The following is a 17,600-nucleotide window of genomic DNA, read 5'->3' as shown; positions in this document are numbered from 1 at the left end:
CACTCACACTTCCTCAGACCAGGTCTCAGTCTCGGCAGTCCAGCATGGTCTATCCTGCAAGAAGAAACAAAGTCAGATTCAACTTCATACTTCACTCAGACCCTCCATTAAACATGAACCAGAGGTCATCAGTTAGTGACAGAGAAACAGTGTGAGAGCTGCTGTTGTCTATTCATACCTGAGAGTGTCCAGTCTCCAATTTGGATCCTTAAGTCCAGCTGACAGCAGATTCACTCCTGAGTCTCCTGGATGATTGTAGCTCAGGTCCAGCACTCTCAGGTGGGATGGGTTGAAGCTCAGAGCTGAGGCCAGAGAAGTACAGCCTTCCTCTGAGACCAGACAGCCTGACAGACTACACACAGACACACACACACACACACACACACACACACACACACACACACACACACACACACACACACACACACACACACACACACACACACACACACACACACACACACACACACACACACGTCAGAAATTAGTTAGTTAGTCGTATACATCTGTCCACTGTTTATAATGACTGTCACCAACACCAATGGTGCGTAGTGTTGGTTCAGGCAGATCTTTTTCACAGCTGTGCTTGGTAGGAACACTTTGATTAAGAAGTCCTAAAACTGACCGACATGGCCCCTGTGAAGGGGAAGGATTGGAAGACTCGGAGGAAACCTAACCAAGTACTTTTACTTGATTACAATATTCTAGTACTCTTCCACCTCTGTCTGACTGACACATGCAGGCCCATATAATTCCACACTTTGGTCCCCTAAAATATTGGATCCGACTACAATTCCTGCATAGTCCATTCAACATAGCTGTGAATACTCTGAAATTGCACTTTCAGCATGTCAAAAATATTTAACTTAAAATGTATTGCCAAAATAATTTTTTTTTTGTCATTGTACAGTATGTATACATATTAACCTAACTATATATTCAAGTCCAGTTTATGTGACGTGTTGCAACTATTAGCTGCTTGAAACCATTGCACCTCCACAGTGACATCGTGCCACCGACACATCCGTACTCAATGAACTGATTACCTGGGGGTGGGGTTATGTGTCTTACAATGATAAGTTTGTTCATATAGAGTCATTCAGTTAGTGCTTTTATTAGGAAAATAAATGAACGATATAGAGCACTGCTGATTCTGTCTTCATTGAACCAAAGATGTCTAGCAAAATACCGTGAACGAAGACACAACAATGTTGACACACTCCTGAGTCACTAGAGGATTGGGAGCTGGGAGCTGAGAACTGAGGACAGAGCTTCACATCTTCTCTCTGAAAGGTTGGCCTGTAGTCAGTCCAGTTAAGAACACATATATAAAGAATAATGACAGGTCAGAGGGTCATGGTTTTCAAATAACTGAACACTAACCTGAGATTTTCTAGTCTGCAGTGTGGACTCTTCAGTCCAGCTGACAGCTGCTTCACCCCTGAATCTTGCAGCTCGTTGTTACTCAGGTCCAGCTCTTTCAGACTAGAGGAATGGGAGCTGAGAACTGAGGACAAAGCTTCACAGCTTCTCTCTGACAGGTTACAGCCACTCAGCCTGAAGAGTAATCCAAAAGACATAAGAAAACAATTACAAACACTGGGCCTCATTCACCAATATCTTCCTAAGTTTTCTCTTAAATATGTTCTTAAGAAAACACCTAAGAAAAGTCTATGTCAGATTTGATTTGATTTATTGGGATCTCCATTAGCTGGGGCCGAAGCCACAGCTAGTCTTCCTGGAGTCCACCCACAACTTGTGCAGCTATACATTGACGTGCATCATTACATTAAAAACAACCACCAAAAAACAACATTCAATACATCACTGAAAGAAAAACAACGAAAATAATAAGACATAACAACATTCAACACAACACACAACACACAACACAAGACAACACAGGACCTAGTTTTTAATTATTCACAAACCATAGAGATGAGATTATGACATTGTTCACTAATAATATGACCAATCAAATGCACACAGAGAACCCTCAATGATACTAACAGTGTTCATTAAGTATTATCCAATACAGAGTTCTGCTCAGCTAGGAGATGTTCTTTAAGTAATACTTTGAATTGAGGTTTTGTATTTTCTATTTTCTTGACTGACATGACTAGGCATTGCATTCCAATTAATCATGGCTCTATATATTACAGTGTTTTTCCCTTTGTTTGTTCTTACTTTAGGTAATGTGAATTTACCCTCCTTAGCATGCCTTGTGCTGTAGTCATGTTTATCAGAACTAAGACCAAGTTGCTGATACAACACCGCTGTTTAGTCACTAAAATATTTCTGGTTAAAATGAGCAATGAAGCAGTTAATCTGTTCCTTACACTTAACCAGGATAAACAGCAATGCATTGCATCAACGCTTGATCTGAGTGGGCACCTCAGTAAACAGTGAGCAGCCTTATTCTGAGCAATTTGCAATTTCTTTATAGTTGATATGGCAGCACCTGATCACAGGAAGTACTGAATCTCAGTACTTAAGTAAAAGTACAATCACCAGAGACATATTGACTTGAGTAAAAGTAGATGTCCACTACCACAAACAAGGCCATCTGGCTTTTAAAAAAGTTCCTATCCTAACCATTATAAAAGGGAAATATGTTGTTAGAATCTGAATGCGGTTGGTTTTATTCATGGATGTATTTTAAGATGGTTTTATTTTCTTTAACCATGCAAGTAAGCAAATAAAGTGTGTAAGCAGCGAAAATGGGGAGGAGATGTGAAGAGGTCCAGCCAAATAAATAAGATATGAACGCGTCTTACGCCCCCTGGTGGAGGAGTAAATGAAGCAGTGGAAGGGCAACTATGATTTAAAAACGGGAATAATAAAAAACAAACATTTTCAATTTCACTTTTACCCAAAGCTGTATTACTGAGAGTCGGCGGTGCTGCACACGGCTTGGAAGCCGATGAAGGATCGGCGGTGCCCCATATCTATGGTAACCAAACTTCACTGGTGAGACAAATGTGTCATGGTCAGGAAACTCGGAACGTTGTAAAAATGTAGTGGAGTAGAAAGTATAGATAATTAGTGCAAAATGTAACGAAGATACATGAAAAATGTAGGCTACTTAAGTACAGTAACAATTTGTACTTTGTTACATTCCACCACTGCATTTTGGCCCTATAAATAGCGCGATCACCAAATAACGCAGGATTTAATCAGTTTAACCCTTGTGTTGACTTGGGGTCAAATTGCCCCGTTTTCAATTTTTGTTTTATATCAGAAAATATGGGACGTAGAAATAAGCGCTGAAAATGCATACTATTATTTTATTTTTCAACAAATGATCAGAAATACATTACAGTACAATACTATCATTGTAAATGACCGTCGCATTAAATAAAATGTAGTAACCAATTATTTGGAGGAAACTGTCATCACTCAAATGTGCATTAGAGTGCTCTTGAGTGTTCGTAGATTTTGTTCTTAGCTAAGAACCAATCCAAGATAAGAAAACATTAGTAAATGTCAGAATCTTCGTAAAAGGGTTTAAAACTTCTTAAGAAACGCTTGAAATTTCATGCTTTTTGGTCTTAACGTCATACCCAAATTAAAAGTGGTAAAGCTCCCATATACTGTGACACCCTGGGGTGTGCCTGACATCAATGGAAAGGGAACACTCAATTTTTTTGTTACAAGTATCAGGGTGAGTCTAGGCCTTACAGAGGCTAGAATGGAGTTTTTTTTAATTTCCATCCAAGTCATACATCTGTAAAATGATTAAAATACACTACTGTAAACACATCTGGTAAGATACAGATACACCCAGGCCATAGCAACATGTCTCAGGTTACTATAGAAAGAAATCCAGAAGCCAAAAGACTCAAAAATTGATTTTATATGAATTATTATTGTTTTTCTTATTTGTGCAAAGAAAAAAGCCAATAAAGTACATAATAAAACACTTCTCAAATATACAAACACACCCACATCGATCACACACATACTTGAAATAACTATATACATAAATATATAGAAATAAGTAATTACAAATTGCACAGGGTGTGATATGCTTACAGGAGGCCAAGTTTTTGCTTTGACACAGCTCCTGCCAACACAGGGTTAAAATTTCAGGGTCAAATTGGGTAGCAATGGGTAGCAAAAATCGCTGTTGTTGGTCTTAAGCTGTGGAATAGCCTCCCCGTCTCCTTGAGATCGCTGTCCTCCTTATATGAGTTTAAACTCAAACTAAAGTTTTATCTCTTGGAGCGTGCATTTCTTTAAATTCTTATTTTTTATTTATGTCTTTCTGTTGTCTGAAGGATGTTTTATTCCATTTTCTTATCTGACTCTTGTTATGTGAAGCACAGTGGTCAACTTCTGTTGTGTTTACTTGTGCTATATAAATAAAGTAAAAAAAAAAAAATTGAATTGTCTGCTCATTTGCTAAAAAGGTAGATGGGTCTTATAGCATTTAAATCTAACTGGTCCGAGCAAATGTCGATTGTCGGCACGTGGGCCTGACATGGTGTCAGAGGCATCCTCGGCTTCCATTGGGCATATCACAGGCAAACCTGAACATATTGGCTCATACAAGGTGTGTGTGGAAACCTTAGACCCTAGAGAATACAGTGAGAATACATACTTAGACCATATCGAGAATGTAGGAACCTGGGGAGAGACGCGAGCAGCGATAGAAGTGTGGAAATGAAAAACTGTTTCGCGTTTTTCCGTTGTGATTCGGCCAGAAACTTCAACATTGTGAGGCGAACAGATTGTTTTGGGTATAACGGCTTGGATATTACATTTCCTTGGACTCTTGGGGATTTATGAAAAACACGTTTTGGGCAAAATACCCCTTTTTGGCTGAAAGGACAAGGAAAAAAGGCATGCATGCACTCTGGACTCTAGACACCAGCTGCGCACTTTATGGCTGAATTGTTTTATTTTCTGTTACTTTGTAACAGTTGTGTAACTGCTATAAATCATTTTATGCTTTGTGTGTGGGCTTAATTGAATCATGAGAGGTTAAGCTTTCAATTGGTGTGTCGCATGGCTGTATATTTCGAAGATTTAATGCTTTAAAGTTATAAAAACGCTAATGAGTGGAGGTTACAGCGACACCAAAGCCACAAAGTGTGCCGTCCACGGTACAGTGATCATTGAGAAGGTAAGAACACATCTTTGTAAGAACGGTTGGTGAATGAGGCCCAATGTTTGTTTTAATAAGGAATATTAAAAGGTGAGCTACCCAGGTGCTCCATTTCCTTTTAAATAACCCCCTGTAGTGTCAGAGATCTGAAATGTGACATATATGTCACATTGGGCATTTAGAGTAATTTTTGTCCTCATGTCCTTATTCCTCAGCTTGTCTTTTTGCCTAGTTTAAAAGATGTCTTTTAATTTGCTGTTTTACAATATATGTCAACATTATAACTTTACTTCATCATACCACTTTCCAATGGCAATGCTTTCCTCTTTCCCCACCCTTTAAACAACAGATCCTCTGCCTCTCTGGGCAAGACTAAAATAAAACTAAAAGGATATTATAATATGAGTGATATAGGGTAGTACAATCTTGTGTGTTTGTTTCCTAATACGCATTTACAAAAAAATATTAATTTGACATGATTTTTTGTTTGCATTTGGTTCAAAATGCTTTGCATTGAACAATACAAAATATGTTAGTTCAATATTATTGAATCAGCTAAATTAACTGAGAAGGGGTCTCATTTATAAACGTTGCGTATGAATGTGCGGTCCTCCACGCAAACTCTGACCCATGCGTACACACATTTTGAAGAAAATGGGAATTGGCGATGCAGATGGTGAGGTGGTGAACTGAAGTCAGACAGCAGAAAGTAAATGTGGGAATAATGATTACTTGTAATATTTTCAAGTATTGATGTATCACGCACATTTTTTAACTCCATATCCTACACGTTATCATGAATATTAAATCCTGCAGTGTTATTCGGCATGTACTGAGTGATACTTGTTCCATAAACACCTCCAACTCAAATCTTAAATAAAAATTTGTTCTTAATATTTAACTGGCGCTGTCTCACCGTCACATTGTCCACTATGGAGAGCGGGAAGAGAGGATGGCCCGACTCCATGAAATACAGGATAGCATCAAATCCCCTAGCATTAGATAACTGCAGAACACAGTGTAGCCTATTAATACTGTGCATATATCATCCAATGTCAAAGTCTTAAAATACAGTCGTTACACTTAATGTCCTTGTTATTGGTCCAAACTTCAATAATGTTCGTGACAAAACCACCATGAAGAAAAGTGCCTATTAGACTTTCCTCTTCAAATTGTATCTCTGGGTGGGGGAAACCACTAGTTAATGCTGTGATTTTGGCAAGGTGTTAACAATCAAAAATTGTTGTTAACATACTGTATAAATACTGCGGTGACCCCTGTACGTAATGCTGCATGATGGCACTGCTGGCACTGCAGGAGGACTAACCCCCAATGGAAGTATCAGGAGAGAAATAGACTTCAGGGACCATGACGATGACTGGCTATTATGCCGATTTAAAATCCCTAAAGCTGTGCTCTTGGATCTATGTACTGAATTGGGTCCAGTAGAGAGGTCAACATGCCGGAACCTTGCCATCCCGGTCCATCCCGGTCCAAATACAGGTACTCCCCAATCTCGGGGAAACCGGTTGTTTCCAGAGGGAAATGGCCGACAGATAATTGCTTTTTTTTATAAATGTTATAAATAATCTTCAACTTTATCACTAAGGCTTTTTTGGATATAATATATAGTTCTGTTAAATCTTATCATATAGGTCTGGTATATCAAAGCTATCCCCGAGTGCCGAAATGTCTACCGTTTTGGACAGTATTATTACGAGTAATATATATACACACTACCGGTCAAAAGTTTTAGAACACCCCAATTGTTTTAGTTTTTTATTGAAATCTTAGCAGTTTAAGTCCAATGAATAGCTTGAAATGGTACAAAGGTAAGTGGTGAACAGCCTGAGGTTAACAAAAAAGTAAGGTTACCCAAAACTGAAAAATAATGTACATCTCAGTATTTTACAAAAAGGCCTATTTCAGGGAACAAGAAATGGGTTAACAACGTGAAGCTGTTCTGCAGCAATGGAGGTTGATCAAGCTTTGAAAGTTGGTGCTACCAATTCCCACAGGTGTTCCAACTTGTCTGGATTACTTACAACCCCCTCTGTTTGTATAAAAGTACTGTTGGAACACACTGTGGTACCGTACCCTCGTGAGCATTATTTGAACAGTATTATAATGCAGAAAGTAGTGTGTTGCTATAAAAATGGCAGGAAAAAGGCAATTAACAATGGAAGAGAGACAGACCATCATAACACTTAAGAATGTTCTTTCCTACAGAGAAATTGCGAAGAAAGTCAAGGTGTCAGTGAGTACAGTATTCTTCACCATCAAAAGGCACTTAGAAACTGGGGGAAACTCTGACAGGAAGAGGTCAGGCAGACCCAAAGCCACAACAGAATCAGAAGACAAGTTTCTGAGGGTCAACAGCTTGCGTGATAGGCGGCTCACAGGACAACAGCTTCAAGCACAGGTTAATACTGGTCATAATAAGCAAGTCTCAGTTTCAGCTGTAAAGAGAAGACTTTGAGCCTGATTCAGGGCCTGGGCCAAGAAACATCGTCAATGGACTACTGAAGACTGAAAGAAGGTGTTATGGACTGATGAATCAAAATTTGAAATCTTTGTTGAGTAGGCGAAAGGATGGTTCCTCAGTGTGTCACATCAACTGTCAAACATGGAGGAGGAAGCATGATGGTCTGGGTATGTTTTACAGGATTCACGGTCTGTGATTTGTACAGAGTGAAAGGCACCCTGAACCAAAACGGCTACCACAGCATTTTGCAGCGCCATGCTGTACCCTCTGGTATGCGCCTAGTTGGTCAGGCGTTCATCCTACAGCAAAATAATGACCCAAAACATAAGTCCAAGCTATGTCAGAACTACCTCAGCAAAAAAGAACCAGATGGTAAGCTTAAAAACATGGAGTGGCCAGCACAGTCACCAGACTTAAACCCCATTGAGCTGGTTTGGGATGAACTGGACAGAAAAGTGAAAGCAAAGCAACCTACAAGTGCCACACATGTATGGGAACTTCTGCAACAGAGTTGGGAAGAACTTTCTGAAGAATATTTGATTTCCATTGTAGAAAGAATGCCAGGAGTGTGTTCAGCTGTTATATCTGCCAAAGGGGGCTACTTTTATGAGTCAAAAATGTTGAATACATTTAGGTTTATAACTTGATTCCATGATTTCTTTTTTAACTTAAATTGTTCATTTGTTCTATTCTTTCATTTCAGAGTACAATAAGACATTGAACTGCATGAATTTCAATTAAAACCTGGAAAAATTGGGGTGTTCTAAAACTTTTGACCGGTAATGTAGGTAGTCTATAGATCAGGTTTCCCTACAGTGTGCGAGAACAGGCCGAAATTATGATTCAATTTGCAGCAATTGCTGAACGTCTGAGAAGTTTTTTGCTTTTTCTCCACCAGTCGTCATGTTTCGGATGATTTGTCATGATTCGGCGTAACGAAAGAACAACTGCCAGGGTAATTAACATACTTATCAGCATTCCTGAGGTGCTTTGTATTGACTATTTATGGTTAAAAATGGGCGTGTACAGGGCGGTGTGAGAGGCTGATTCACGTATGTACACTTGTGGATAATCTGTAATTTATCAAGGGAACATTGCTTACAGATTTTCATGTGCACGGTTTTATAAATCTGAATTGTTTTTGGCGTATGCCATTTTGGGCTTTTGGGCCTACGTATACTTTTAGTAAGGATCCTACATACAGTTTTATAAATGAGACCCCAGATCATTATAATTTTTCTTATTGTGACAGAGGGGTCACATTAGGTTTTCTGTGACTCTTTTAAACCCAATATATATATCCAAGTCAGGTTTATGTGCTGTGAAACAAGACATTACAATGTTGACAAGCTCCTGAGTCAGCTCTCTCAGACTAGTGGTCTTCTAAACCTCATTCAGTCTTTAAATCTGGTTTAGTCAGTACACTAAATAATTAACATACAAAGAAAATCACATCTTAGAATAGCTGAACACTAACCTGAGAGATTCCAGTCTGCAGTGTGGACTCTTCAGTCCAGCCGACAGCTGCTTCACTCCTGAATCCTGCAGCTCGTTGTTACTCAGGTCCAGCTCTCTCAGACTAGAGGACTCGGATGTGAGAATTGAGGACAGAGCTTCACAGCTTCTCTCTGACAGCTTACAGCCACTCAGTCTAAAGAGGAATCAGCAATGCAATTACAAAGAATAGTTATTTTTTCTGAATGAATATAAACTCCATTTAATCTGGATAGTTGTGTGTGCACATACAGAGCTTTGTTGAAGGCTTTGACCAGTGGCAGCAGCCTCAGAAGAGCCTCCTCTGAAGCAGAGTATTTCTTCAGGTCAAACACCTGCAGGTTGTTGTTACTCAGGTCCAGCTCTCTCAGACTAGAGGACTGGGAGATGAGGAATGAGAAGAGAGCTTCACAGCTTCTCTCTGACAGGTTACAGCCACTCAACCTGAAAAGGATATTCAGCCAGTCCATTTAATAATTGATAAATTACAAAAAGAGCTTAGGTAGTAATCTTGTTTTAATAAAAGGTAGAATAACCTGAGAGTTTTCAGTCTGCAGTGTGGACTCTTCAGTCCAGCCGACAGCTGCTTCACTCCTAAATCCTGCAGGCTGTTGTTACTCAGGTCCAGCTCTCTAAGACTAGAGGACTGGGAGCTGAGAACTGAGGACAGAGCTTCACAGCTTCTCTCTGACAGGTTACAGCCACTCAGCCTGAAGAGGAATCAGAAAAACATAAGAAAACAATTACAAACAGACACACGATTTAACACATAACAACCCGGACCTATTCCCCCTTGAAGGAAAATTATGGGGGGCATAACACAGGTTAAATGGACCACATAGAACACATTTCTGAGATTTTCTTTTAAATAACCCCCTGTAGTGTCAGAGATCTCAAATGTGACATATGTCTCATTGGGCGTTTAGAGTAACTTTTTTCCTCATTTCCCTATTATCAGCTTGTCTTTTTGCTTAGTTTGCACAGACTTGTCTTCTAATTTGCTGTTTTACAACATATGTCAACATTATAACTTTACTTCTGAACTTTGACATCAAAATCGTTTTTTTAGATCCATCAAAAATGCATCAATGCCCCCCCCCCCATGAGTGAGTTGTACTCCTTGACTATGGGTGGCCTTTTTACTTCCATAAATACTTTGTCTGACCTGCTCCAGCAACAAGCTTTGTCGTGAGGTAGTACAGTAGTATGAGATCAGGGTTACACATATGTTGTCATACCAGTTGCCAATGGCAATGCTTTCCTCTTTCCCCACCCATTAATCAACAGATCCTCTGCCTCTCTGGGCAAGACTAAAAGAAAATTAAAATTACATTATAATATGAAGGATATAGGGCAGTAAAATCTTGTTTCCTAATACATATTTACAAAAAATTATTAATTTGACATGATTTTTTGTTTACATTTGGTTGAACAATACAGAATACAAAATATGTTAGCTCAATATTATTGAATCTGCTAAATTAACGTAGCAGGGGTCTGGTTTATAAACATGGCGTATGCACAAAACAGGGCTGATAATGTGCGTACGCCACTTCCCACGCAAAGGTTGTGATTTAGAAAAACAAACTTGACGGGAGAATGTGCGGTCCTCCACGCAAACTCTGACCCATGCGTACGCACATTTTGGAGACAATGGGAATTGGCGACGCAAATTGTGAGGTGGTGAACTGAAGTCAGACTGCAGAAAGTAAATGTGGGAATAACACTCACAAGTATTGATGCCTCACACACATTTTTTCACTCCATATCATCCACGTTATCATGAAGAGTAAATCCAGCAGTGTTCTTTTCTTTTCCTCCAACTCAAATCTTAAATAAAAATTAGTTCTTAGTATTTAATCGGCGCTGTCTCACGTCACATTGTCCGCTATGGAGCGCTGGAGGAGGCGATGGCCCAACTGCATGGAATACAGGATAGCATCAAATACCCTACCATTAGATAACGGCAGAACACAGTGTAGCCTTAATAACTAAATATCGGTCTTAAAAACTGTGCATATATCAAAAAATGTCAAAGTCTGGAAATACAGCCGTTAAGCTCTCGCGCAATCGTTGCACTTAACTTTTTCCATTTGAACACATTGTCATCAATATTAACAAGGTTTGAAATGACAAATTTTTCAAATTTGGATATTGCTTCAAAAATCGGAAATCAAATGAACAAAAAAGTACACGGGCCCAATTACAGTAACTACATGAAAACTTCACTGTGGTTGCATGAAATGTTTGTGTTTAGCCTACATCATCAGTTTTATCATCTAATGTGAAATAAGAGGCTATTTCAGCTTCGCTACCAGGCTGGCTAGATGTCATGCGCCGCCTTCCTGCAGGCTGCAGCGAGATGCTCCTCAACTCAGTGTGCTTCCCAGCAGTCAGCTCCCCCTGCTGTTCATAAGGTGCCTCTGAACCCCTTTCGTTTCACATTCTCCCACCAGCCTTTGGGCCACGCCTCCTCATTTACAACGCTTTTGACATCTGTCAAGTCCAAATTGAAAAGCCAAATGAAAATGCCAAATGTTGAATCCAAATGGAAAAGCCAAATGTTAAATCCAAATGGAAAAGCTGAATCTTAAAATGTCAAAGGGCAATTGCCAAATGTAAAATTCTAAAGATAAATAATTTTACATTTCAACTTTGATTTCTCACTTTCCTTGTTCTTTTCTAAATTTAATTATGGCATGATTTTTCCTAGTAGCGTAGTAAAATAATGTTTTTAATTTGATCTTGCTTTGTTTTCTCTTTGGACTTTCAATTTTAATTATGAATAAATATATCCTCCATACTCTACTTCTGTTAATCATGATCTTACTCTTTTTAGCATTGTATTTTATATCAAAATCATCACCATACTGTGTGCATATTCTCAGAAGCTGTTGGAGACCAGCACTATAAGGGCAAAAATGCAGGAAATCATCTGCGTACATAAGGTGATTAATTAAGGCTGCTTTACAGTCCCCGCAGCCGAGCTGGCATGTGCCAATGTGATGTCAAAATGACGCAGATCTCACTGGCGTGCCAGGATTTTGAGTGCGCGACCAGAGGGCACGCACCCCTATTTTTTTCAGCGGCACGTGACAAAGCGGAAACAGGAAGCATGAACGAGCTCCTGGGCAACCGAATGCCAGGACTCTCAGAGTGACTGCAAGTCTCTCTTGTGAACTTACTGGGATAAGATGAGTTCTTTTATGGTGAATGAAAGGCTTAATCCGACAAAGTAGGTAATTGAATCAAATTGAAGCATTGACGTCAATGCTGCTGCCAGTTCTGCCATTTACCTTTTTCTTCTCTTCTTCTTTCTTCTTGTCCATAGAAATAGCAAAGTCTGTAGCCTTTCCTCATTAGCGCCAACTCTGTTCAGGAGAAGACTGCAACTAGTGTCGCGACCACCACGCGCAAGTATAAACAGTTACAGCACTCCCATGATGTCACACTCGTGCTCGACAGGTCATCAATCATTCATATACATATTAAAAACCGCCTTCCAACCAGTCTCTGCCAGATCATCCGTTCACCCAAGTGATTCCTGCTTCAGCCTTGGAAGCACAGTCTGCCTGCCTGAGCCAACTTTTTTTTTTTTGTTGGACATGCCTCTCACCTGTCTGCCTGCTCTCAGCCCCAGAGGATTTCAAGCACCGTCATTACTCATTGTGTTCAATAAACCTCAATACCTGTTCCGACCTTTTTCTCTGTGTCTGCTCTTGGATCTGGACAGCCCAGCCTAACAATCCCCACACCGACTGGAGGGCTCCTCAGACGGACACGCAAACGTTGCCCCAGGGGGTCACGTGGTGAAATTTGAGCGGGGCTAAAGCTAACTCCACATCGACTCGCCTTTACAAGCCTTTTCCTCGCCAATGCTTGCTCACTGGTGAACAAAATGGATGAACTGTGGCTGCAGATCACCACACACAGAATGATTATGGAGTGCAACATCATGATTTGTACAGAAACTTGGCTTAACAGTGGAATACCCAACAGTGCTATCAAGCTAGCTGGATGCTGCCTCCTCAGTGCGGACAGAGCAGCTGATGACTGCGAGAAGACATGAGTTGGGGGTTTGTGCATTTAAGTAAACAAAACGTGGTGGACGGACACCACCATCACCAAGAGTCACTGCTCAGCTAACCTTGAGTATCTCATGGTTAAGTGTAGACCTTTCTATTTGCCCAGAGAGTTTACATCAACTGTAGTAACAGCAGCCTACATACCACGGTTTGCTAATGCTAAAATTGCCATGAAAAAACTGCATTCTGCTATCCGTAAACAACAAACTTTGCATCCCGAGGCAGCCTAAAATTGTCGTGGGAGACTTCAACCACTCAAATTTAAAGACCGTACTGCCTAAATTTCATCAAAATGTATCATGCCCCACAAGAGGAAAAAATATTTCACCAAGTTTACACAAATATGGCTGATGCATACAAAGCTGCTTCCATCCCCCACCTAGGACACTCAGATCACCTCTCCAAGGTTATAATCGTTAACAAAAACGAACGAAATAACAAAAACTAAGTGGGGAAAAAACGTTGTCGTTAACTGAAATAAAAATAAGGCATTACAAAAAAATAACTAAACTAAAATTATGTCTGTTTGCAAAACTAACTAAAATAAAATTATCGAGTAAATGTCCTTAGTTTTCGTCTTTGTCAATGTCTTTCACAGAGCAAATAACGTTATATCTTTCAGAGTTGACATTTCCGACCATAGACCTGTTTCATTCAGTCTATGCCATAGACATATAGTTTCCGACTGGGAATCCAGAAATTCTGACATTCCACGTCAATCTGAACTCAACATGTCCGTACCCCTCGCCTGGCATCATAGCGGTACCGAAAGTCAGAAGAAAGCAGAGTTGGCAGAGTCCTATCTTATTATGACTGTGTCAGATAAAAGCAAGTGCCTCGCAGTGGAAGGTGGTAAAATAAATAGACAATTTATTAAAGGATAAGGATGAATTTATTTTCAAAATGCACCAGATTGATGCATTTAAACGTTAAAATGGACAATATTTTCTTACAGGGGAGCATGCCCATGGACCCCCTATTCAGGGCTAACCTGAATAGGGGCATAAAAAAGGCCAAGCACAACCACAAGCTAAGGATTAAGGATTACTTCAAGAACAACTCTGACCCCCGACGCGTGTGGCAAGGCATCCAGGCCATCACAGACTACAAAGCTACTAACTCCACCCCACCTGTCACAACACCTCCTTGTCTGATGAGCTGAACCACTTCTATGGCCGCTTTGATAGAGACAAGGAGGTGGCCATCAAGGCTGTGGTCTCTGCAGATCATCAGCCCCTCACACTCTCCACAACCGATGTGTGTGTGGTACTGAGTAGGATTAATGCATGAAAGGCCTGTGCTGTGCAGCTGACTGAGGTTTGCACTGACATATTTAATCTGTCACTAGCCCAAGCAGCTGTCCCTGCGTGCTTTAAAACCACCTCAATCGTGCCGGTGTCAAAACACTCCACTGCAACAAGCCTTCATGACTTCCGTCCAGTTGCACTCAACCAAATCATTACGAAGTGCTTCGAGAGGCTGGTCCTGTCCCATCTCAAGACCTGCTTACCACCCTCACTGGACCCCTTCCAATTTGCCTACCATCAGAATGGGAACACAGAGGATGCCATCTCTATGGCACTTCACTCTGCCCCGTCCCACCTTGACAATAGCAACACCTGAGAATGCTGTTCATGCACCACCTGTCTATACATGAATATCACGTTGCACTTTTCTACTTTTTTTCCACTTCTGGTTGGACGCAAACTGCATTTTGTTGTCTTTGTACTTGTACTCTGCACAATGACAATAAAGTTGAATCTAATCTAATTATCTCTTAAATTAAATATTGCTTCATGGACTTCAGCAGAAGTGACAACAACATCATCATTAAACTCTACATTATCCACTACAAACAGATTACTTTTTACACAGTTTAACAGTTCATAATATTGTTTCTGCCATAACTGTGAAAGTTCATCAGGACCACTCACATCATCTATATTAGATGGAAGATATGTCTTGCAATTATAAATAGTTTTTATTTCTTTCCAGAAGTCATTAACATTATTTTTTTGCAGCTTCCATGCCAGTGAATCTGACCTTACAGTGTTTTCATTTCTTTTAATATAGCGAAGTGCATATTTAAATCTAGCATTAGTGTATTTCTTATTTTCAAAATAGGAACCATGCCTGCTTTTGCCTGACTCAGCCCATGTTTTAAAAGCATTTCTGGCCTCTGCATGGATCTCTTCTACATGATCCTTTCAACCTGGCTTAGCATTCCACACTTTTGTCCTATGTTTGGATGAATTGAATTAGTTCTCACTTTCAATATCTCTTCCTGGTACAACCAACTCACCATCAAACACAAAACAAGACTTTCACGCATAGTGAATCACGCTGCCAAAATAACTGGCTCACCCCATACCCCCCCTATCTGAGCTGTACAGCCGCTCAGTGATCAGGAAAGCCAACCTGATCACAGAGGACCCCTCTCACCCCCTCCATCACTTCTTCCAGCTATTACCATCAGGCAGGCGTTTTAGGGTACCATTGGCCTGAAATAACATCTACAAGAAATCCATCATCCCATCTGCAATAACCATATTGAATAGCACAAAATGAACACCACAGTCAGCTGATACCTCAACACCCCATGTCTTGTTTTTATATGTCCGAATGAAAGTCTTTGTAACTGGAGCCTTGTCAAAGACAATTTTTTATTATTAGTATTATTTTTATATAGAGGCCTTCTCGAGATACCGAGAGACTCCACAATAGCTTTATACAGGGAACATAAATCCTTACAGTGTTGTACATTCTTACAGTTCATATCCTGACACAATAAGGTATCTTTTGGGACCATAATATTACCCAGCAAAGCATCAGAATGATTGACATATTTAAGATCTTTCTTGGACCATTTTGACCAATTTATTTTCCTTAGATCAATGCCATTCTCCACAGGCAACAACACTGGTAAATTGCCTGTGTTCAACACCATGAGAAAGGGTATATGTTCCGTAGTAACTAAATCATAATCAATCTTCATCATATTGATGGAGTCATGGGCATCCACTGTACAAAGGCAGTGGTCTAGCCAGAAAGAAGACTGATATAAATATAACTATCCAGGGTATATACAGAAATCCTGGAGGTAAATTCAATACCTTTTAATACCATTTTTAATACCTTCTCAATATTTTTTAAAACCAACACGCCATTGAGTTACAGGTTTATATGGCAACACGTTTCTAACCATTAAACAGAGTTTGAGATTTATGAAACTACACCCTCTTAGCCAACAGAACAATGCAGATAGGGAAAGTCAACTGAATAGATTGCATTTATTCCACCTATTGAATAAAATTAATAGATGAAATAAAATGATAAATTAAAGCAGTTCAAAGAAACAAGCATTCACTGATGCCATTATAACCACTTAAAACTAAGTGAACCTTCTTCTGTATATACAGACACCCAAATGAGTACAAGTGAAGTGAGGCAAGTGAAATACAACAAAACAGACATACACACAGACAAGCAAAGAAGCATTCACCGTTTGACCTTGTCATGCCATTATAACCATTTGAAACTAACTTAACCTGTGATCTCATGGTAAGTGCTTCAATTTTGAAAATTGCTTTTTCTTCCCCACGACGGGTGCATACCGATCAAAACCAACATGAAAAACGTAGCTAGTAATGTTCACTCAGCGTTTTTTTTTTTTGTTAACCCGTGTATAAAATGAGCGGTGACGTTAAATCACCAGTTTCAGGTAACGGCACCGTCTATTTGCTGGATGGTTTTAAGGTAAAGGTCGGTAGCTAACATTAGCAGATAAGCCCATTGACAGCGACGTTATTGTTCATATTTTGGCACAATCAATGTTTCTGACCGTAGTAGTAGTGGTCATAGTGACTTAAAGTGTAATGTGAAATGCTAAAAAGAATCTACACACTGTTTTCAGGTATCTTTACTTTTTGACGTTCAACAGACCCACACAGTATCTACATCGAGAGCTAGGAGTAGATAGCATATTTTTTCAGAACTTGTTCAAATAAATTATTTACGTAAAAGTAATGACACTTCCACACTGTTAAGAGAATGCACAAAGCCACCTTGCACACTGAGAACGCTAAAACATGTCCTTAATCAATCTGAAACCTATCCACTTCTAATGTCCCTATACAATATTTTCTTACCATGCTGAGATGCCACCTGCCAACTGTCTGCCCTGGGGGAATGTTTGCACTATACTTTTCATCTGTGTGATGCACCACTCAGGATCTCTGTTCATCTTTGTGGGATACAAACAACTTTTAAACAAAGCAGAGCTGCTGCTGGCTGACAGCGGTCTTTGGAATCGGCTTTGGAAGACTTGGAGTTAATCTTTTCTTTGTGAAAAGAAAGAACGGCATTGAAGTAATTCTTAAAAAAGGAAGATGTGTTCAGAGTTTCGCCGACCGGATACAGCAAAAGT

The 17,600-nt window shown here is 39.8% G+C and overlaps 2 protein-coding genes across 2 annotated transcripts in view; both read right to left on the bottom strand.

Moving 5' to 3' along the window:
- The window catches only part of tgfbr2l (transforming growth factor beta receptor-like), a 435,413-nt gene that overhangs the window by 353,402 nt on the left and 64,411 nt on the right, over positions 1 to 17,600 (bottom strand). The window lies entirely within an intron of this gene.
- The window catches only part of LOC120570489 (NACHT, LRR and PYD domains-containing protein 3-like), a 41,562-nt gene that overhangs the window by 7,388 nt on the left and 16,574 nt on the right, over positions 1 to 17,600 (bottom strand). The window contains exons 13-15 of the mRNA XM_039818873.1: positions 9,626 to 9,799; positions 179 to 352; positions 8 to 54 (exon numbers count right to left, since the gene is read on the bottom strand). Coding sequence (XP_039674807.1) covers positions 8 to 54; positions 179 to 352; positions 9,626 to 9,799 — 395 coding nt within the window. The remainder of the gene's footprint in view (positions 1 to 7; positions 55 to 178; positions 353 to 9,625; positions 9,800 to 17,600) is intronic.

This window comes from Perca fluviatilis, chromosome 12 (genome assembly GCF_010015445.1).
Source record: "Perca fluviatilis chromosome 12, GENO_Pfluv_1.0, whole genome shotgun sequence".
Taxonomy (NCBI): domain Eukaryota; kingdom Metazoa; phylum Chordata; class Actinopteri; order Perciformes; family Percidae; genus Perca; species Perca fluviatilis.
The sequence above is the reverse complement of the archived record's forward strand: the minus strand, read 5'-3'. Positions and strand labels throughout refer to the sequence as shown.